Here is a 15,009-nt window from a genome sequence, read left to right as displayed (position 1 = left end):
TTTGTTTTGTAGATACTTTGGATTTTCAAGTGTTTGCTCCAGTAAAATATAATTTTTGTAAAAGTTTTCCGTATGGATCAATTTACATAGTGCCTTGTCATTGATTCTGGTTTAGGTATAAGACGGTGTCAATGTTACGGTTTCGCCATTGCTAACGGCTTGATTTTTTTTATTGTTAACATATAATGGATGTTAATATAAATTTTATATTATAATTACTATTGTCAGCAAGAGAAAATGTGCAAAAAAAATATAATTATGTATCTACTTACAAGCAAAATTCACCTTGTTTTATTTGGGTGCTGGGTTAAATAGTATGGTGTTTTATATCAAATCAAATCAAAATCACTATATTCATGTAGGTCACGAAAATTAGACTTATGAATGTCAAAAAAATATTTTTCCTGATTGAATTTATCGCTGCTTTGTAAAGGGTTGATGAATGAGATGAAGTAACAATCATTGCCTTTTATATCAAGAATTACATTTTCATCGATTTACAAATCATTTAAACTACAATATAATATGTAAAGTGATGCAACAAACATACTCAAACGTTAAATAGTCAATGCCTTACATGTGTAAGTCAAAAAAGTAAATGTAAATTAATACAAAAGTTATTGAGTACAGTAGGTGCATCATCATCCACACACACCATAAATAAATAAAGGTATTCTGTGAGCATTTTACAAGCGATTTATAAATAAAAAATATATATATAATAACTTGAATCTGAAGCCGAGCCTCCGGCTACAGGATCATCCTGCCACCGAAACTAGCGCCTGTTCACGAGCATGACGCATGGGGCCAGCCATCGCCTCTCTCAACCATATTTTAGGGAAGGTAACGACCCGTCCCACGTCGCCGCCACAAGCAGTGACATTTAAGCAAGCATGCTGAAAACTGTCACAAGAACTCAACCAAATAACAGACAAATATAGTCACTTTTACGGCAGGTTATCGAACGGTCCGGTGGGCACGTCGCACCATACGCCGGACCGTAGCACTTACTGGCGAGTGGGAGTGACGAAGGGTTCCACACCATAGTTCTCGTTATACACAATTCAAACATATTGTGTACGTAATTTTTAAAGAGGCAGTAACTTGTAGCGGTTATGGAATACGCCATCCTGGTTATTAAGTATTTATATTTCTACAAGTTAAAAAAATACTGTTAAAGACAGACCTACACATAGACTGTATTGATATAATTTTTCATTTTGGATATTTTTGTAAGTTTTAACAAAAATGACAATAATGATAATAAACATTGTTATTTATTCTAGTAATCCTACCGTTGCCGAACTACATTAGTCGTAAATTTCATTTTTAGTACTCCAATTTCTCTAAAAGTGCCTATTCCTAACAAATGACTATATGCATATTTATAGAAGATGAAGAGAGAACCCACATCTCTACGCAACGCCGAAGGATCAAACCGATCAGGGATCTGTCATTCTGGGATTCGCGTCGTCGCAATAACCAGTTGTGTCAGACTATAATATGCTAAGGTGAAGTCGTGAACAGATCCCCCCGCATGATCAGTGGGAGCTGAGCTTAGGCATTAGCTGTAGTGGGCGTAAAAACGACAGCACTGGTGATGCCGTATACATGGGCCATGCAGGTCTCTCTCGGGAAATCGTCGACGAGTGCCGGCAGAAACTTGTGTCTTCTATCGAGTCCTCTCTTGAGAAGGTCGCGGAATGGGGAAAATTGAACCTTGTCCAATTTAACCCCCAGAAGACTCAAGTTTGCGCGTTTACCACTAAAAAAACCCCATTTGTCGTATCACCGCTCTTCGACAACACTTCCCTCAAAGCCTCACCTAGTATCGGAATACTGGGTCTCGAAATCTCGAGCGATTGCCAATTTCGTGGTCATCTGGAAGGCAAAGCCAAATTGGCTTCAAAGAAACTGGGCGTCATTAATAGAGCACGGCAATACTTCAAGCCGGCCCACATAGTAGCGCTCTACAAAGCGTAGGTCCGGCCACACATGGAGTATTGCTGTCATCTCTGGTCTGGCGCACCCCAGTATCAGCTCGATCCATTTGACCGCGTGCAACGCAGAGCAGCTCGAATTGTCGGGGACCCAGTGCTCTGTGAACGGCTGGATCACTTGGCGTTGCGTAGAGACGTCGCTTCATTGTGTGTCTTCTACCGCATTTATCACGGGGAGTGTTCCGAAGAGCTGTTTAACCTGATTCCTGCCGCCGAATTCCACCTTCGCACGACACGCCACAAGTTAGGATATCATCCTCACCATCTGGACGTGTGGCGGTCCTCCACAGTGCGGTTTTCAAGGAGCTTTCTTCCACGTACTACAAAGCTGTGGAATGAGCTTCCTTGTGCGGTGTTTCCGGGACGATACGATATGGGTACCTTCAAAAAAAGCACGTACACCGTACGTAAAGGCCGGCAACGCTCCTGTGATTCCTCTGGTGTTGCAAGAGATTGTGGGCGGCGGTGATCACGTAAAACAACAGGTGACCCGTTCGCTCGTTTGACCTCCTATTCCATAAAAAAAAACACGATCTCTGCGGTGGGGACCGTTTGGATGTGTTCAAGGAGCCGGTCAGTCACTGCGTTACCGCTATGGGTACAGGCATGCATAGATTCGCGGATGGTCGTCGCATTCTACACGCAGCCAAATAACGGATAGGTCCTGTCCTTCAAGGATACTCAGGTGTCGAGAACAGATATCCACCCTGGCGTAAATACACACACCACCCCGTGGTATAAAGGAGTGGTCCAGACTATAACCCAGGGTAGTGAGAGGTAAGATGTATCAGCCTCTCTGGATGTCTGTGCCTCGGGAAAAACCTAAAACTCCCCCCGTAACCGGCGCAATTAATCTGGATACATAGAAATTCCAATAAAAATATACAAGCAGGTCAACCTACTTCGGGATCTGAGCAAAGAATATTATGTACAAGTACAGAAGTCTCAAGCAGCAAATCAATTAAAGAAATACGGACTCCTGCGGCCATACAATGGTGTTATTCTGATCGCATAGCGCTATTAACCTAAAATTAAACAACCTATTCACCTAGAAATTGCCTCTCTTTCTATCGCGTGACTCTTGTCTCTTCTGACGACATTAGGGTTGTCTTCTTCACCAAAAACTGTACCTAACTTCTTTCATTGTCATATACATTAGATATATATACACTTTTGCAAAAAAACGAGCACCTAGATAAATAACCTGTTTATCTGGCATCTTCAGATTATTTCATAATTCTAAGTAGTATCTTGCATCATCAACATTTTAAATAAATAAGCGAAAAGTCGTTTCTGTCAATTTCTTCATAACATTAATACGATGGAATTAATGAAAACTGATCCCAGAGTCCAAACAAAAAAGCTGGCCAAAAACTTAAGTTAACATAAAAAGTAAAAGTTAAATATCGAGTGTGGCCCCCTTTTGCTAAAATAACAGTTTGTATTAGTCCGGGCAGGCTATCGATGATATTCTTAATTGTTTCTTGTGGAATATGCTCCCACTGCGCAGCAATTACATTCCTTAGCTCCCTGATGTTTTGCGGAGCGGGCTGCAAAGATCTAACTCTTCGTTTTGGAACACCTCAAATGTGCTCTATGGGATTGAGGTCGGGACTTCGAGCTTGCCAATCCAATCGACGAATCTGTACCTCTTGAATATACGCTTCCACATTGCTAAACAGAGAGCGCGAGCGTCCAAAAAAATAAAATTTTCTCCAAGAACCGTTAATGTAGGTTGTACGTATGGAATTAGGACTTCTTATATGTACTGGTGTGCATTCATAGTGCCGTTTTTTATGAAGACTAACTCCGTACAGTCCAATACATTAATCGCTGCCCAAAACATAACTGAGCCTGCACCATAAGGGGTTATTTCTTTAAAGAAAACTTCTGCGAAACGTTCCCCTTGCCTTCGCAGTACTCACCGACGTCGTTGCTCGCCTATACCTATACTGATATTCTGGCTTCATCCAAGAATAATACTCTACCCCAGACCTCTTGCCTCTAGCCACACAATTTCAAGCCAAGCTAAACCTAGCAATTCTGCGCTCACGGAGTAATTTATGGCCATGGGCTGGACGGCAACTTCATATATTGGCAGCGAGAACCCTCCTCCTGACAGATAATAAACTGGTTTTGCATACTTCTCACTTCCTCTCGAGTCTTTTTGAGGTCGACATAAAAAGATTTGCAATTTCTCAATGCCTGGTTCAACAGGAAGCGGTTATCTCGAGCTTCTGTGCATGGTTTTCTTCCAGATCGAGGCCTTCTACTGCCTTCAGTAGAAGGCCTCGACCAACCAGTCTCTTGATATCGTTTCCAAGTTCTCTGGACAGTCGGACGACTCTCATTTAGCGTCTGGGACACATAACATCGACTACACCCTTTCTCAAGTAGCGCTTTAATTTTGCTCTCTATTATCGTTCTATCAACCATTTTAGAGACCGCTAAATAATGGTATCAAGACTTAAAATATCAAAGAAAATAGGATAATCTGACACTAATTATCTAAAAATGATTTAATACGAACTAATAACGATTTCCTCCACTATACGCAATGCAATTAACTGCAATTTTTGTTTTGTCGTGCCTTAAATTTGAATTTGCAATAAAGTTTTATTAGCACCACAACACATGTTTATTTCGACAACACTTCATTAATGTGCCTAGTTCCTGTAATATTCTCAAATTATCAAAACCTCTTTTGGTATTTTCTAAATGGATGCAAAAATTAAAACCGCCCTTTTTTTGAAAATGAGTCTATTTAATCTTGATGATATTTATCCGTTTATCTCACATTTCAACCAATGCTCTAAATAATTAAAAAAAATATATTAAATTGCAACTGTTGGCTGAACACACATACTGTGCAGTGTGCAGTGCTAAAGAAAAAAAACTGTCAACACTCAACCACAGAACACTTTTCACACTCAACTGCCACAAAAGTCAAGTGTCCATTGACAAAACAAATATTAATCATACTTTTCTGAGAAAATTGAATATTGCCGTAGGTACGTATTAATATAGTAATATTGTTATCGTCCAAAATTGTATTTCATATTAACTAACTTTAATCACAATAATTATTTTTTTAAATCCTTAACAAAGGTCAGGTAAACCTTAACATGATGGGTTATAAACTATTATGATGAAACATACTTTGTGTTATTTGTAATACCAAGTTCTTGGTCCTTATTGCTGGCTTTCAATAAAGTGCGTTGTTTTTTCAGAAATTGATACGAAATGGCTTTTCAATCACCAATGCCTAGCAGAGAATTTCTATGGGACATTTTTAGAAGGTACTTTGTTGATTCTCCTACTTCTGAGCTAATTCGATAATAATAATTGATGTTTTATACTATTTAAATATTTTTCAGGGTAGATAAAGATAGAAGTGGATACATATCTGCTGATGAATTACAACAAGCTCTCTCAAATGGAACATGGAATCCATTCAACCCAGAAACTGTTCGCTTAATGATTGGTCAGTAATAGTGACTAACAATATCTATTGTGAGTCATGTATTTTCTTAATAATCTCAAAATGATACAAATATTAAAAATTTCAGGTATGTTTGATAAACAAAATAGAGGTGCAATATCATTTGAAGACTTTGGTGCCCTTTGGAAATATGTTAGTGACTGGCAAAACTGCTTCCGGTCTTTTGACAGAGATAATTCAGGAAATATAGACAGACAGGAGCTAAAAAATGCTCTCACTGCATTTGGGTACAGACTATCTGATGATGTTGTCAACACCATGGTGCAGAAGTTTGACAGATTTGGCAGGGGCACTATCCTTTTTGATGACTTTATTCAGTGCTGTGTGACTCTTTATGTGAGTAAAATTTTATCACTAAATATATCTCAATTGTGGTGTATCTTCCACAGTAGTAAGAATAGAATAGAATTTTAAACCACTGTTCCTCTACTACAGTCAATACAATTATTTTTTGTTTTTGTGTTGCCTGGGATCAGCTTTAGCAGTAGAACCATTTTGTCCTTTTATTAGTATAAATTTTGAGACAAACTATCCTGGTGGTCTGATCTTATCTACCCTTCAGTGCTGTCATATGAGCCCAAAAGCCAGATGTATCCTACAAAATATAAGTTTCTATCAACACTAAGATCAAATTGACACTCATACAAACTAGCTTGTTACAGACTTGGGCTGTATATATAATATCTTTCTTATCTATTTACTTATAACATATATTATACTATTTGTTGGTTTATATAGATGAATTTGTCTGCATGAGTGAGTGGATGTATGTATTTATACTTGGAACAAAATTTTCTGTAAGTGTGTGGTGTTTGTAGACTGATAGGTTCACAAGGTGTTGTTTCACAAAGAGTGAAAGAGTAAAATAGTTATTGGATCAAATATTTTAAATGAATGAATAGAAGTATCTATTCCCTCAGTATTGGCTGGTGAAGAAAATATAATATTTTGGTTATACACATTCCTAAAAATGATAGACAATTTGAACTATAATATTATTATTTACAATTATTTTATTTAACTATATTGTGTAGGTTTCTAGGTTGCTTTTAAGGTATTATATCATATGAATGATTGTTTCACTCAGTAGTAATGTAGTAAATGGATAAGTTAGTCAGAAAGCTGAAATAAGCCTGAATAATCAAATTTCTGATCATTTTCTGGATGTATTTCCATTTTGAAAAACATGGTAATGATTAATAGATATTACTTGTAAAGGAAACATTTGTATGGAAAATAATGATCACTTACCCTCACCAATTATTCCCTCAGAGAAAAATCACCAATATAAATTAAATAAATAAAACAGATACAATAATGTATGTCATATATTTTCTTAATGTGATATTTAAATTGCAGACTTTAACATCAGCCTTCCGACAGTTTGACACAGATCAAGATGGCGTTATCACTATACATTATGAACAATTCCTTAAAATGGTGTTTGGGTTAAAGGTATAAGTGGAATTACTCATATAGATCTTTCCAATATATTTTTTATTTTTGAATTTTATATACAAGTAGGTTTAAAACATATAAATACATAGTGTATAAGTGAAACCTCCAGTTAAAAAATATGAAATTTTTTATATTTATTTTGTATCTCTATAACACAAAAAAAATTGTAATTTCAATTTGATTCAAGTTAATGATACTTACTACAACATTTTATTCCTATATAGTGCTGGCCGTAAGTACATAGAAGAGGAACTTTGAGATGAAAAAGAGGTTTGTATTGTATAGTATAGATATATAATACTATTGTCACTATTCTATGCATTCTTATCAGCAAGTTATTCATATATTTTAAATACATCATGTTGTTTAAAAGCGCAAGAACTGATTAACCTCTCATTCAACATCAAAACGGTTATGTTTAACACGGACACCGGAGGTCATGGGTTCTAATCCCGTATTGTTCATAAAATTTTGTTTTTCAAATTTTATTTGTGTAATAAATAAAATTTGAAAAAAACAAGTTTTTTTTTACATAAAAAGTTTCGTCACATCCTTGACACGTACAAATAAATTTAGATGGGTAAGTAACAAATTATCTGTTAAAATATCGTGAAATTGATGCTCTGTCTGTACTTGAAAGCAGCAGGCAACATCCACATTGCAACGAGAATCTGCCCATTCATTAAGTTTACGTTTGTGGTTATGTTATAAGTTTTAATTTAATTTTGTTTCTGTATTCTACTACACGTCATATGTGTAAGGTAAACAATAAACTATCTTGCTATCTAGTTTCATTTGTTCGGTTTATAGTGTTGATTTTAAGGATCTATAATTGATGCTCGACTCTAACTTCTTTATCAATGCTCGAGATAAATTTCGGAATGCTACTTCTTACTTGCCGTGAAAATTTACCTTTTAAACTTATGACGATTAAATCTCTTGTTTGATGGTTCGTAGTTTTTTTTTAATATTAATATATATACAGGTTTATCAGTTAAAGCAAACCATGCATTGAATTGTTTGTAAAATAGCTTATATTTTTTTATAAATTAGATATAAAATTGTCACACCATTGTTTCCTGTGCATTTTTCTGTCACAAAGTACATATTATTATTATATAGTTAATGGCATGCCTTAATTTTCTTGAATGGACTTATATGAACCTAGCTATTATACTTTGTTTTACATGTTATGGTTGCTTCATGTCCGTATTGTTCATGTTGTTAGTATTTTAGGAAAGCATTTGTTATTTTAAAATTTTACTTGATACTAATTCTGTTTGGGTGATCTGAATAAAAGCTAAGTGTTACAATCCTTATTAAGGCTTGATTTTAGAACTGAAATTGTTTCAAATCTATGTGTGCTAATTGTTAATTGCTTGAAAGAGTATTTGGATGTACATACAAAATATTATAAGTCCTTTTTTAAGTGTTGTAAAGTATGTATGTGTTCACATGATAATATTTAGTATCTATTGAAAATAGTTGCATGTTATTCTTTTTTTTTTAAATATCAAGTAGTAGTTATAGTACATAGATACTTAACGACTAGCTAATCAGGTTCCTCATTTTCCCTCCATAATAAGTTGAATAAGTTTAGACTCGTTTTTATTTTAAATAGTATTTTGGTTTCCATTATATTATCTAAAGCTTATTTAAATAATGGCCAAGATTTCCAAAAAATAATATGCTCAAATTGAGACCTTATATTTTGAATGTTATACTATTTCTACCTTTTAAAAGTAGTTAGTTTTATAAAATACAGTGTTTGTAAAATAATAATCTTATGCTTTACAATGTGAATAACAAAAGAGGCTGAGAAAACCAAGAATTACCTATTTTTATATGGGTATTGTACTTCATATGTTCCATTTCATAAACATGCAAATAAATCAGCCCCATCATGGCTGTTATCTGTGTAAAAAAAAAGGAAAATAATAGTTCTGGCTGTATTTTAGATTATAAGTGTGTCAAATTAGGATAGCTTTATTTTATGGCTTCAGGAAAATAAAACTGCAAATTTGAAAAAGGTTGACGTTAATAAATGTTGGAGTTATTATTAAATTAAATACTTAAGTCAGTACTATAATAATCTCATTTAAGGTATTGTGCCATTAAAGTAAAAATTGTTGTTTTATGTTGGTGCATCAGATTCTATCTAAAGCTAATACCTAATATGTATGATTCAGTCTATTAATTATATTCTAAAAATTGTGTTTTCCTAAGGATTACAATCTAATGTCCATTTTATTTATTATATTCCAAAAATGGTGTTTTCCGAAGGATTACAAACCAAAGTCCATTTAATGGTATACAGTAAGTTTACAAAATTATTAAGCATGATGGTCTCAAGAACTGGATATTTGTATCAATATATAATAAATAATAAGTGTATAATCCATTTGAAAGAATCAATAGACATTCTAAAGCTCAATCTTAGCTTTATTCTTGATAAATGTTGCCAGCATTAATAAGCATTTTTTTTCATATGCGATCTGCTAAGCTATATATTTACAATTAAGCCAACTTGTAGATTTTTTTATAAATATGATATATTATAATGATAATTTACATTAAATGTAATAAAACTTTATTGTACTCAATGGATTTTATTTATAAACCCTACACATAATTTTCGTACCCTCAGGTTTTAACTTTTTTAAATATTGACACACTTTTACACAAAGTATCTTGCCCCAAACTAGGCTTAGCCTGTACTATGGGTACCAGTCAACAATACAGTTAATAAAATATACCTACTTAAACATATATATCAATGTTTGCACCTACCGGGACCTCTAGCTCAGTAAGCAGGGTCACTAACCGTTGCCCTATATAGTCGTCAACTTTGAATAGATGCTGTATATGCTGAAAATCTTTACTACAAGTTATGAAGAAATAATCTTCCATTTTATCCTCTGGTATTTGCAAGTTAATTAACTACTAAACACCCATTTGCTATCACTAATCCTAAATATCCCCATTGCAGTACCCTGCAAATATCAGTATAGAAGACATGTAGAGCTGCACAAACTACTAAGGATCCAGTGCCTGCTTAAAGGTATGTATCTATATATCCCTTGGGTGTAGGTGATGGTTGGCTGTTGTTTCATTTTACATCTTCAAGTGCGACAGTCACAGAGAGAGTTCTGTAGCAGTTTACCACATTCCTGTAGTCAGTTATAACTTTCTGGTGAGGTAATAAATTCCATTATTTCTCTAATACTAATTATGGTAAAAGTACCCTTTTTTATGGAATAGGAGGACAAACAAGCATACGGGTCACCTGGTGTTAAGTGATCACCACCGCCGACATCCTCTTGCAACACTGGTGTTGTAATTGCACTTTGCGTTGCCGTCTTTTCAGGAAGGTATTCACTTTTTTTTAAGGTACCCATGACATATCGTCCCGGAAACACCGCACAAGGAAGCTCATTCCACAGATTTGTATATATGTTTGGAAGAATGTTCCTTAAAAACCGCATTGTGGAAGAACACCACACACATCATCACATCATGGTGGGGATGATATCCTAATTTGTGGCGTGTCGTACGAAGGTGGAATTCGGGGGCAGGAATCAGGTGAAACAGCTCTTCGGAACAACACTCCCTGTGATAAAATATGTGATAGAAGACACACTATTAACTGATGTCTGTTCTCAACGCAATATGACATAAAAGTCATTATAAATTATGTTTATCATAAGAAAAAATGAAACAAAGACAAAAAGAACAATGATAAATACTTTAATTATTATAATTAGATTTTTAGAAAATTTTGTGCTTTTACAGACTATTCAGGACTTTTAATCTTCCATGCACCAATTCTATGTTTAAACCAAATCAGGCCTAAATCCAAGCCCATCTGGATCCAGGATAAAACTGGTGTCACCTTAGAGCCATCTATTTCAGTCCATCTGACAGGAATCTCAACAATTGGAATGTTTAATCTTTGAGCTATATATAATAGTTCAACATCAAATGCCCTGAAAAATTTGCACATTTCACATTGCCATACTATACACAACTAGACTCCCAATCGCCTATTAAAAGGTCATCAAAATATGTCCGAGCGGCGTTGTACGTTTATAATAACTTATACAGATAACAATAAAACATTCATAGAAATTAACACCTTATTTCGTGGCAGTAACTTTAAAAGTCTTTGTATAAGTTCATTAGATTTTGTTCCCGTGAACTTAATTATAGTGCGAAAGAGACGAACGCGATGACGAGGCAAGAACATTTTGTTTTAGCAATTGAAATCTGGGGCTACGAAAGTGCATTTCAGGTCATTTTCGACCCCCTATAACTTCGTTGTGGATAAAACTAGATGCCTGAATGGCCAAGTTAAATTATGTTTTTAAAACGTAAAAGATTTTCAATATTGATATGGTCCCTATAATTATATATATAAGATATTGTTAGGTTAGCTAATTACGTTATAACTTTTTAGAGAAGGACCCTTAAGTAGGAGCTTAATAAAAAGACTGACTTGATTTACATGGATCTTGCTACTCTTTTACGGTAGAACTGAGTTGCGAGACTTTAAGTTTAAATAATTATGCCATTCTTTTTACTGTTTTTCACTAAAAACTTTGTCATTGCTTGGCGATGTTTTCAAAGCGCGGTCGACTACAACTGAACTCAAAACTCTGCCTAATAGGCGCGTAGGCAGAGTTTTGCTTCAGACAATTTTTGAGCGCGATTGTGGGTCAAGTTGTTTATTGTATGTCGATGACATCACAAGAATGAATGAATCACAAGCAGAAAAGTATTAAAGATATTTAAATATTTTTGTAAGATAATGTTGAAGCAATATTTTATACTTTCTTAGGTTAAGTAAAATGTTGTATTTAATGGTCTGTTCTCTTGTGAATGATGTGTCTTTTAAGGATCTGGTAACATTTTAAAAACCTTATGTCAGTCATGAATTGTTGCACCCCAGGAACAATTTATTTTAATTTGACATACTGAGGAATTCCACCAACTGTGGTTGAAACATGGAACCACAATATGGTATTTATATGTTTGTTTGGTGTGGTGACTGTTACATGTAACATCTAAACTTATCAGAAAGTTTATGGTAAATTTTAACAAAATGGTAATATTTATTAACCTCATACATACCATCTATTAACATGAAGACTTTGGAAGCATATTTTGGCAGCCTTTCTAGTGAATAACTTAAATCCACATTGAGTATCTTTTATACCTTTTACTGTAAATAGCCATACTAGGAAATGGAACCCATACATTAGTATGTTCCTGAAAATAAAAATATAAAATTAAGAGCACAATGGTGATTACTTCCATTGACCACTTAAGTATGGAACTAAGTTCCTTAATAAGTTGCTTCCAGGTTATCATGAAATGAGCATGGAAAAATGAATTTGTATATCACAACATTATATGTTTATTCTACTGATTAAGAAACAAGAACATAATATAACTATTTAGTAGAACTCTAAAATAAATTTTAAATTTTGCATCCTTTTTTAGTTATTCTTTAAAACTGTATTTAAACCCCCTTATTCATAATAGTCTGCTAACTTAAAGCATTGCTAATTCTCACTCTGTCTTCTTCTATTGACCTAAGTCAGAATGAGAAAAAACACTTCTAAGTGTCTGTTTAAAGTTAGCAGACCATTATGAATAAGGGGGAAATATATAATATACAGTCACAGCACAGTGAATCTTAAGAACATTCTTCATACACTTGGATTTAACACATCAAGTATCTATCTTTCCTTATAGATTAGCTGCAAAATGTTTGACATATTTTTATCCAAAATCCTCCATTATAATAGCTTTGAGACTTGCATGCAAATCAATTTAAAATAAATTTAGCAGACCACAATCCAATTTAGAACTTAACTCTCCAATTATCACAGCTGGTGAATAATAAAATATTCAACAATTGTTTTGGCTTATGAATGTGTTAAAAATAAAATACTAACATTATTTTAACTCAAACTTATAACTAACATTAATTTTCACTGTCACCCTAATTTGTATGTAATTATAGCACACATTTTTTTTAAATATTGGTCTATGCTGGGTATATGGTATATAAACGGTGTATATATTATATTCAAATATTATGTACACCTATACTAGAATTAAGGTGGTGGGCTTGTACCTTATACCTATTCTATTGTGTGGGTATTACATCTGAGAAATTTTAAATAAGTAATGTATTTCTAATATAAGTAATGACCTTGAATCGAAACTAAGGAAATAAAACATTAAAAAAAATAACCTGAAGACATTCCTTTTTGCTAGTGATTCCTTTTCCAAATGAGCTCTAGATCCAATTACTATGAATTTACATTCACTTATTTGTTCTGGTTGTGTAACTGGATCACAAAGACTAATTTCCTTTAGAGCTATTTCCAGTTTAGATAAGTCTTCAAATTTAGATGCTCCGTCAGCATCCGCAAATAGTATTGAAGCTCCTCTTGAACTACTGACACCCTGAAAAGTAATTATTTGATAAAATTTTATAAATGGTTAAATAAAATGATTGCATCATTTTTATTTTTAACCATCTAATCTAAATTAAGTAGATATAAAGTGAAAAGTATTCAAATAGAAGTAGTTATATTTTATATAATTTTATAGTAGTTATCACAAGATTCGCTCTACTTGTTTAAAATTATTATGAACAGACCAGTTCCAAAAGTCTTTAATTAAATATATTGAAATTTATACCAATCGAACAGCACCACCTTTGCCTCTATTCTTGATCAGTTCTAGACATCTAATTTTGTCGCAGCCATATTTCTTCACATACATTTCTGCCACATTAACAGTTTTATCATTACTTCCATCACTTACTACAATTATTTCATATTTATATGATGGATTTTTTTTAATTCTGTCTTCTAAAAAATTTATAGCTTCATCAAGCATTGGAGGTACTGTAATGTTAAAATATGTAGTTATTATGTGGACCATCTCAACACAAAGCTAAGAATGTGCTTCAATATAAGTTTTTAATATATAACAGATAATGAACTCTTAACATTCATCATCTATGTATGTTCTATAGAGCATGTAATTAATGATTACACTACAATTTACTGGGTAAGTGTTAGGGTTTAAGAATATGTATATTATGTGCCAATAGCTGAGAGTTTAATTAGTGCTATATTCCTTAACCTATGACTATTCTTGTATAATTTTCTTCTTATGTTTTGCATCATAAATATATCATGTTTACACCCACTCACATCTGTCTTCTTCATTATAGGCAGGTACAACAACACTTAGATGGACTTCACAGGGTTGTTCCAAATCGGGGAACTTCTTTTTAGAACTTGTTAATGGATCATTGTAAGTTTCCTCTTCTTTCGAACGTTCAACTAATGGATACGGCTCAGTAAACTTAAGAAAGATAAATGTTATCTGAAAACAATCTAGAGATATTACCTCATTTTCGGTATAATGACGTGTCACAATAAAACGACAAAACAGGGTGAAAATGTGCTTCAATTTGTAGGAAAGTAACATACCACAGCAACAGTGCTTGAAGCAAAACAAACACCGTATATGATTGAATAATAAAGAATTGTAACAAAATCCATGATTAAGGGAAGCCGCTATGAAATCTCTCTATCGGCTTATTATTTATTGTATTTGGAACCATACGAACAATAGATTTCATTGATACAAAGATTTTTCAATGACAAAAGTTTTCACATATTATGTTAGCATTAGCTGCAGATAGTAATTTCAGTTTTAAAATAAGTTCAATATAAGTATTCTCACATCACAACAAATATTGGTTAGACTTGGTCTTGTATTACCCAAAATGATAACAAAATACAAATAACCACAGAGTACTTTAAGCGCTTACTACACGCAAATGCTCCACCACAGTTTTTTTAGCACTTTAGCACAAGCTTCTCGCACACATAGACTGAAAACGGACGCTACTGCCTACTACCACACGGCACAATTAAGTACGCGCAAGCCACATTCCCGTCAAAATCGAGTGATAATAATAAGAAAATCACGGAGAGTGTTCCGAAGAGCTGATTCACC

General features: G+C 33.8%; 2 protein-coding genes across 5 annotated transcripts; one reads left to right on the top strand and one right to left on the bottom strand.

Moving 5' to 3' along the window:
* The first annotated feature begins 4,900 nt into the window (after nucleotides 1-4,900).
* Nucleotides 4,901-9,558, top strand: LOC126975907 (programmed cell death protein 6). 4 transcript variants are annotated; one of them, XR_007731810.1, is made up of 7 exons: nucleotides 4,901-5,011; nucleotides 5,231-5,299; nucleotides 5,378-5,484; nucleotides 5,570-5,838; nucleotides 6,862-6,957; nucleotides 7,185-7,453; nucleotides 7,946-9,558. XR_007731810.1 is itself a non-coding variant. In XM_050824024.1 (6 exons), the coding sequence occupies exons 2-6, from the start codon at nucleotides 5,244-5,246 to the stop codon at nucleotides 7,194-7,196; spliced, it is 540 nt and encodes a 179-aa protein (XP_050679981.1). In that variant the 5' UTR covers nucleotides 4,901-5,011; nucleotides 5,231-5,243; the 3' UTR covers nucleotides 7,197-9,558. The 4 variants fall into 4 exon arrangements, 3 of the variants coding, with proteins under 3 accessions (XP_050679981.1, XP_050679983.1, XP_050679982.1); XM_050824024.1 differs by having other exon boundaries at nucleotides 7,185-9,558; XM_050824025.1 differs by lacking the exon at nucleotides 4,901-5,011 and adding an exon at nucleotides 5,026-5,108 and having other exon boundaries at nucleotides 7,185-9,558.
* A 1,128-nt stretch (nucleotides 9,559-10,686) lies between these two features.
* Nucleotides 10,687-14,786, bottom strand: LOC126975903 (dolichyl-phosphate beta-glucosyltransferase). Its single transcript, XM_050824018.1, has 6 exons — nucleotides 14,478-14,786; nucleotides 14,196-14,370; nucleotides 13,675-13,883; nucleotides 13,223-13,437; nucleotides 12,091-12,228; nucleotides 10,687-10,946 (listed from the first exon to the last, which is right to left on the bottom strand). Exons 1-6 carry the CDS (start codon nucleotides 14,547-14,549, stop codon nucleotides 10,754-10,756), a joined length of 1,002 nt encoding a protein of 333 aa, XP_050679975.1. The 5' UTR covers nucleotides 14,550-14,786; the 3' UTR covers nucleotides 10,687-10,753.
* Nucleotides 14,787-15,009: the final 223 nt, after the last annotated feature.

The sequence above is a fragment of the Leptidea sinapis genome, chromosome 38 (genome assembly GCF_905404315.1).
Source record: "Leptidea sinapis chromosome 38, ilLepSina1.1, whole genome shotgun sequence".
Taxonomy (NCBI): domain Eukaryota; kingdom Metazoa; phylum Arthropoda; class Insecta; order Lepidoptera; family Pieridae; genus Leptidea; species Leptidea sinapis.
The sequence above is the reverse complement of the archived record's forward strand: the minus strand, read 5'-3'. Positions and strand labels throughout refer to the sequence as shown.

What these genes read in the sequence shown, in the direction of transcription:
- LOC126975907 (XM_050824024.1), top strand. Translation starts at nt 5,244, where the DNA reads ATGGCTTTTCAATCACCAATGCCTAGCAGAGAATTTCTATGGGACATT. An exon ending in AACTGTTCGCTTAATGATTG is followed by an intron (nt 5,485 to 5,569) that starts GTCAGTAATAGT and finishes TAAAAATTTCAG; the next exon opens with GTATGTTTGATAAACAAAAT. An exon ending in AGTGCTGTGTGACTCTTTAT is followed by an intron (nt 5,839 to 6,861) that starts GTGAGTAAAATT and finishes TTTAAATTGCAG; the next exon opens with ACTTTAACATCAGCCTTCCG.
- LOC126975903 (XM_050824018.1), bottom strand. Translation starts at nt 14,549, where the DNA reads ATGGATTTTGTTACAATTCTTTATTATTCAATCATATACGGTGTTTGT. An exon ending in CTTCAAGCACTGTTGCTGTG is followed by an intron (nt 14,371 to 14,477) that starts GTATGTTACTTT and finishes GATTGTTTTCAG; the next exon opens with ATAACATTTATCTTTCTTAA. An exon ending in AGTCTTCATGTTAATAGATG is followed by an intron (nt 10,947 to 12,090) that starts GTATGTATGAGG and finishes CAAATTTTTCAG; the next exon opens with GGCATTTGATGTTGAACTAT.